We start from the raw sequence: 7431 nt of genomic DNA, 5'->3' as shown, positions 1-7431 counted from the left end.
CCTCAGTACGCAATTGGCACTTAATTTATTGACCCCGAAAGGATGAAAGGCAAAGTCGACCTCGGTGGAATTTGAGCTCAGAACATAAAGACAGACGAAATACCATTAAGCATTTTGCCCAGTGTGCTAATGTTTCTGCCTGCTCGCTGCCTTACATTAAAAAATATATTAAAACTATGTAGACTGTCTGATTTTCCTTCTTTTATTTAATATTTATCTTTTGCATTACAACTCTCCACACAGGGATAATCGAAATTCTTCCCTTTGTATTACTGTTTATATGTATATATGTGTGTGTATGTGTGTGTGTAAAATAATATACTTTATTTGGCAGATGTATTACGTGTCTGTGCATTTGCTTCTTACATCTATTATTATTATTATCATCATTGAACGTCTGGAAAATGACCATTTAAATGATGATGATATTAGATGTAAGAAGGAAATGTGCAGACACATAATGCATCTGTAGGATAAAGGAGTCAATATGTTGAATAAAATTTATTTTCGATTTATTTAAACATGACAGTGACTTTAGTATTTTGACAGACGTGGTCTTTGACTTTGCAAAAGTGCTTTGTATTTAGAAAAAAAAAATACTTTTAGTGAAACTTTGAGGTCATCTTTTAAGTTATATATATATATATATATATATATATATATATATATATATATATACACACACACATACACACTATTAAAGGGGCTAGTCGCAATTCAAAACCAAATGATACAAGTACAGATGTCACTAAAAGTGACTAAGGGTGCAAGTAAGCACCAGCATTGCTAGAAATAATAGTTAAAACAACTTTTAGCCACAGACAGAACATTTTCTGTTACACTAACAAGGGCAACAAGTTCCCTAAGCAAACGAGGGCACCATATCATGGTGATTTCGGATCATATATATTTGTGTGTGTGTAAATACACACTCACACAAAACAAGATATTTGTGGTTCCTGACAAAATGAGAAACCCCCCCCCCCCAAAAAAAAAACAACTTAATACTGATTTAAGCCACTTTGAGTGGTCCTCGTACATTTACCAAAGGTTTCTGTGGCCGAGGTCTCTTTGGCTGTTAAGAAAGGCTAAGCTAATATGTCTGAAAGGGACAGCCAGGTGTAGGGGTTGCCAAGAGAGTCAGGAATGTTACACTCAAAATCCTTGATGGGGTTGCACTGCATTTATGGGTTTGATAGATGGTCATTGACCTCTGGCTCAGGTCATCCACCCTTATAGATGGGCATTGTTTAAATTCAATGACCACATTTCTTACTCATAAAAACACTCACATGAACACATGTACACAAACACACACCCAGGCAATCAACTCCATCACCTCCTACACACACACACACACACACACACACACACACACATACATAATGTTAAACATGGAATAACTGCAGTACTCATATAGTCTGATATAATTGAATAAATATACTGTAATTATACTGTAATACTTAAGATGGCGAACTGGCAGAAGCGTTAGCACGCCGGGCGAAATGCTTAGTGGTATTCTGTCTGCCGCTATGTTCTGAGTTCAAATTCCGCTGAGGCCGACTTTGCCTTTCATCCTTTTGGGGTCGATAAATTAAGTACCAGTTCACATTGGGGTTGATGTAATCGACTTAATCTCTTTGTCTGTCCTTGTTTGTCCCCTCTATGTTTAGCCCCTTGTGGGCAATAAAGAAATATGAATAAATATACTGTAATCCATGTATTGAGTAGTCTTTCTCTCTTGTGTATATACAAAACTCTGTGTGTATGAGAGAGAGAGAGAGATCAGGAATCTTTGGGGAATATGAACAAAAAAAGGTGTGGTTCCTAGTCAAGTGAATACCAGCAAACTCCAATATGAGCCAATGAGGTAAGATCTATATGGTTGTACAACCTCCTGGAATTAGCGCTAAAATATTCCTCAAATCCTAGAAAAGGAAACCTACATTGGTTAGTATAGTGTGAGACATATTAAAACTGAAAACAAATTGAGAATGGTCATGAAAGAAACACATATAATTAAAGACCTACCCAATTAGGGTCTGATGATCCGGAGTTAAACAACAGCAACAATTATAACAATTTTTGTGTATTAATAAATCACTTTTCTATTTGAATTACATTTTCATCTGCCTTGTGTATCTCAGTTATAAAAAAAGATATGCCATGTCCCTCAATGGTGTAAGTGGTGACTAAAAAGGGATGATAACAAGTAAGGCCTCTATCAGTAAAGTAAAACCTCAGAATAAGCATTTCTAACTCTGCCAGTATGGAAAGACTGATGCAAAGCATTAATTAGTTCATCAGTTTAAATGATTTTACATCTCATGACCTTTATTATTTCAGGTGATGACCCCATAACTATATCTTCATCTGGTACAGATGAATCAGGAGATGAAGGTGGAAACCACAGTAAGTACTTTTTTTTCCCTTCTTTTAATCTTTTCCCTCCTGTACTTCTAATGAAACACACTAATTATGTGTTTTAATTAACTTTGGGAATAATCAAGAATTTACAAAGGCATAGTAAAATAAACTAACTTTGTGATCTATATTATTATTTCTGTTATGGTCGACATATGTAAAGCTTTGACTACGAAACAAAATCAATGACAATCTATGATGCACACCACATATTATTTGTAATACAATTAACTATTAAACAATGGAATGAAATCAGAGACATTAACTATTATGTTCACTAAGCTTATATCATTTGTAGTATTTGTAAGGCGGCTGACTGATATATCAAATTAATTACTGGTATATTTTGCTGAGAAATTACTGATCAGAGGGACAGCAAATGCATTCTGTCCACTGAGATTGTAGGTTCAAGTCCAGCCATGCTCTTTTCTGTTTTGCTATGAAAATAAAAATGAAAATGTATTACAGTTCACTGAGATTTGTTGATGCATTCATTACCATTATCGTTGTACTGTAGCAGAATAACATTTTTGTTAGGTTGTCTTTGATACAAGTGGTTGGAATGAGTGAGCTGCTAACTTCATGTTAAACGGTATCTAGTTTCATCTCATTTAAAGTTCAAATTCCTCTAAACCTTAGTTTTGCTCTTCATCTTTTCAGTATTGACAAAATATGTATCATCATCATCGTTTAACGTCTGCTTTCCATGCTAGCATGGGTTGGACGATTTGACTGAGGACTGGTGAACCAGATGGCTACACCAGGCTCCAATCCGATTTGGCAGAGTTTCTACAGCTGGATGCCCTTCCTAACGCCAACCACACCGAGAGTGTAGTGGGTGCTTTTACGTGCCACCAGCACGAAGGCCAGTCAGGCGGTACTGGCAACAGACACGCTCGAAATGGTGTATTTTACGTGCCACCTGCACAGAAGCTAGTCCAGTGGCGCTGGCAACGATCTCGCTCGAATGTCTTTACATGTGCCAGGAAGGCAACATTGGGCACAGGTGCCATCACGATTTTGCTTGCCCCAACAGGTCTTCTCAAGCCGAGGATAATCATGATAGCATGATGGTGCTTATTTTAGAGTATTGGCCTAGGTATGGCTATTGACACAGACCCGGCTGTGTAGTAAGAAGTTTGCAACCAACCCATCCACATGGATTCAGTCCCACTGTGTTGACACCTTGGGTCTTCTACTATAGCCCCAAACTGATTAGAGCCATGTGAATAGATTTGGTTGATGGAAACTGCATAAAGCTTGTTGTATATCTATATGTATCTATGTGTGTGTGTTTTATTGTCTTCTTTGACATTACATGATAGTTATGTACAAGCATCCTTGTCATGCAGATTGTTGTTCGTTCCTAACGTTCTGTGAAACAGGTGAGGGTGGGCGACAGGAAGGGCATCCAGCCATAGAAAATCTGCCTCAACAAATTCCATCCAAGCGATGTGAGCATGGAAGAGAGGATGTGAGTATGATGAGAACGAGTTGACATTTGATAATCTCATTCCAACACTACTACTTCTCACAAGGAGTACATCCTCTGTCTCCATCACCATCATCACCACTTTCGCTATCATCAGCGTCAGTGTTTGTACAATGACAGTATCTATCTCTATCTCTCTACCAAGGCCCTCCTCCTCCTCCTCCTCCGCCGCCGCCACTACAACAATTTACAATCACCACCTCCGTTACTACTGTTACTTCTTTTGCTGCTACCTCTGCTACCTCTTCCACTGCTTTCAAATCTGCATCCACTACCACCTACCACCGCTACCAGCTCCATAGCTACCTTTGTTACCATCAACCCTAACTATAAGTACCATTGCTACATCCTCCACCAACGCCTTCAATGCCACCACCACCACCACGGAAACCACCTCCAGTACTACTGCCACTACCCACCTATTATTATCACCCTTATTACTACTACCAAGACCACTGTGTATATTCATGTGTTGAGTCAGGGTGGGACTTCATTTGAGGATTTGCTGAGTTTAACCATTTAGCATTCACATTATTCTGTCAAAAGTAATGCTTATTAATTCCCATTGTTTCGAATTAATCATGCATTACCTTGTAGCTCTGAGATTTTGATGAGGTAACTATTAAATTCTAGAATGCTATTGTAGGGAAGGTATGAGAGGTCACATCTGATCAGTTTAAAGATAAAATAAAGTAGAATATTTTTGGCTGGATATGACCAGTTTCAATACTAAGGGATTTAATTATTAAAATACTGTTTGGTTTATAACAGCTGTGTTTAGATACACTAGTTCTTTCTGGTGGAAGCACTACACCATTTATTAATCAGCTTTAGCTTTAGCTTAAATACAAATATATTCTTTCATTTATAACAGTTCTGTTTAACCCTTTAACATTCAAATTACTATATCGAATGTAATGTGTATTTATTCACATTGTTCTGAATTAAAGATGCATTATCCCATTGCTTCAAGTGTTTATTTTTAGAATGACATTGCAAGGTAGGTGTGAGAGGCCGGATCTGGCTAGTTTGAAGATTAAGCAGGAAGAATATTTGGGCCAGATATGGATGATTTAAATGCTGAATGATTAAATACATCAGATGCTCCTACTGGAATCATTACATACCATTTAAATAATTCAATGGTATGTAATGATTCCAGTAGGGGCATCTGATGTATTTAAAGTGATTTATATTGTTTTTTTCTTCTCTCTTGTCTCTCTGCCGGTAGCATGCAGTTCTTTGTTGTTTCAAATATTCGTATATATACATTTGCTTCTATTTCTTCAATATGTAGTTCTTGTGCCTGTCATTATTTGGATGGTATACACTCAAACTGTGGAGGCGCGTGGCCTAATGGTTAGGGTGTCAGCACCATGATCATAAGATTGCGGTTTTGATTCCTGGACCGGGCAACGCATTGTGTTCTTGAGCAAAACACTTCATTTCACGTTGCTCCAGTCCACTCACCTGACAAAAATGAGTAACGCTGCGATGGACTGGCGTCCCGTCCAGCTGGGGAACACATACGCCATTGAAACCGGGAAACCAGGCCCATGAGCCTGGCTAGGCTTTAAAAGGGTGCATTTATTTTTTTTTAATACACTCAAACCAGCAGGATCATTAGCACCTCAGACTAAACGCTTAGCAGCTGTTCATCCGTCTTTATGTTCCGAGTTCAAATTCTGCAGAGGTGACTTTGCTTTCCATCTTCCTGGGATCAGTAAAATAAATATCAGTCAAGCAGTAGGGTCGGTGTAATTAGCTCACCTCCTCCCACAAAATTCGAGGTCTATAGTAGAAAGGATTATTTGGATGGCGTCATTGGATAGACACCTAAACACTGAGCATTAACAAAGTGAAATAGAATGATGCATTGAAGAGGAAGATGATAATCAGAAATATTGAATTATTACCTTTAGTTATCTTCTACTATGTCTAAATTTCCCCACACATGCAGCACGTACTTCTATGCAGATGCATTACTTGTCAGCATCAGTATCAGCAGTTATCTCTCCTGTGTGTCCAGTTCAGTGACTTCCATTTCTATAGTATTATTTGAGATCTTTTCTTATTTTCCATTTCTTTATTTTTTTGTGAGTTAAGTGTCAGACATGTTTTGGCTGAGTAAGTTGACATTTCTCATTCTCAATTGCTTTAGTTTCCAAAATATGACTTGGTAACTCTAGATACCAGAATATAGTCGCTGAAATTGATAAACTGCCAATGGTGGCCTGTTTCAGTAAAAATTGAATTGGAAATAAAAACTCATGTGATAGGTAGGTATTGTTGTCAGAATTATTGTAGAATATAGTACAGACTATCTACGTGTGTAAATTGATGTATAGTTTTGGGGAACAAACAGGAGAGATAGAATTCAATATGAATTTCTTTTTTTTTTAATTTTTTTTTTTTTTCATAATTTGGCAGAAAAGTTGCAAAAGTGACGCAAGGGCCAAAATGTTCATGCATGGCACTTATCATGTCTCTTTGATAAGTGCCATGTGCCAAACTCTTGGCCCTTCTGTCACTTTTGGAATATCACTTCTGATTAAGCACACACACACACACAGATATATATGTATATATATATATATGTGTGTGTGTGTGTGTGTGTGTGTGTGTGTATTGATACATGTATGTATGTGTGTGCATGTGTATATATATATATATATATATATATATATCTATATATCTATATATCGATATATGCCTTTCTATCTATCTATCTATCTATCTATATAGATAAACAGATATATATATATATATATATATATATATATATATATATATATATATATACATGTAGTGATACATACATGTATGTGTATATAGATATGTACATCAATGTATGTACATGTACATGCATGTATATGTGCATATGTATATATAATATGTGTGTGTATATATATAAATGTATATGTACGTACATATATATATATATATATATATATGTGTGTATGTATACTTATATATACAGCTTATATATGCATGTTTGTGTATATTAATAAATACACAAACTCACACACAGACACACACACACACAGATGCATGCACATTTCTGTCTTCTATGTTAATTATGTGTTTCATGTTTTGTATCAACCATGAGAAAAAGGTATGAAAAGTGTTCAGTATAGAATAACTTTAGTATACTTATAATCGTTCACACAAAGGTGTATGCCGTTACTTAAGTCTCGCCTATGAATGCATGACAAAGAAACAGAAAAGCTCCCTTAACTATGCATTTGCAAACAATGTTAGCTGAGAGAAAGTATGTTGTTATTTGTGTTGCAAGGTTTGCAACAACACGTGCACATGTGTGCAATAACTGACCTTGATGTTAATTAAATGACGAGATTTCCCAGCAGATATAATATGCACCGTTCTCACACAAACACTGGAGGATGGTGGGATGTACTGACATTTGTGCATGTGAATGTATGAATGTGTGTCTATGTGTAATATGAGAGTGAGACTATATGTGTGTGTGTGTGTATTTATGTGTGTGTGTATAT

The 7431-nt window shown here is 36.5% G+C and overlaps 1 protein-coding gene across 5 annotated transcripts in view; it reads left to right on the top strand.

Annotated features, from left to right (window-relative positions):
* Positions 1–7431, top strand: part of LOC106879963 (caspase activity and apoptosis inhibitor 1) — a 155371-nt gene that overhangs the window by 57028 nt on the left and 90912 nt on the right. For all 5 annotated transcript variants that reach the window (XM_052971132.1, XM_052971131.1, XM_052971130.1 and 2 more), the window contains exon 5: positions 2347–2412. In XM_052971132.1, coding sequence (XP_052827092.1) covers positions 2347–2412 — 66 coding nt within the window. The remainder of the gene's footprint in view (positions 1–2346; positions 2413–7431) is intronic.

Source organism: Octopus bimaculoides, chromosome 10 (genome assembly GCF_001194135.2).
Source record: "Octopus bimaculoides isolate UCB-OBI-ISO-001 chromosome 10, ASM119413v2, whole genome shotgun sequence".
Taxonomy (NCBI): domain Eukaryota; kingdom Metazoa; phylum Mollusca; class Cephalopoda; order Octopoda; family Octopodidae; genus Octopus; species Octopus bimaculoides.
This window is presented reverse-complemented; position numbering and strand designations above follow the sequence as displayed.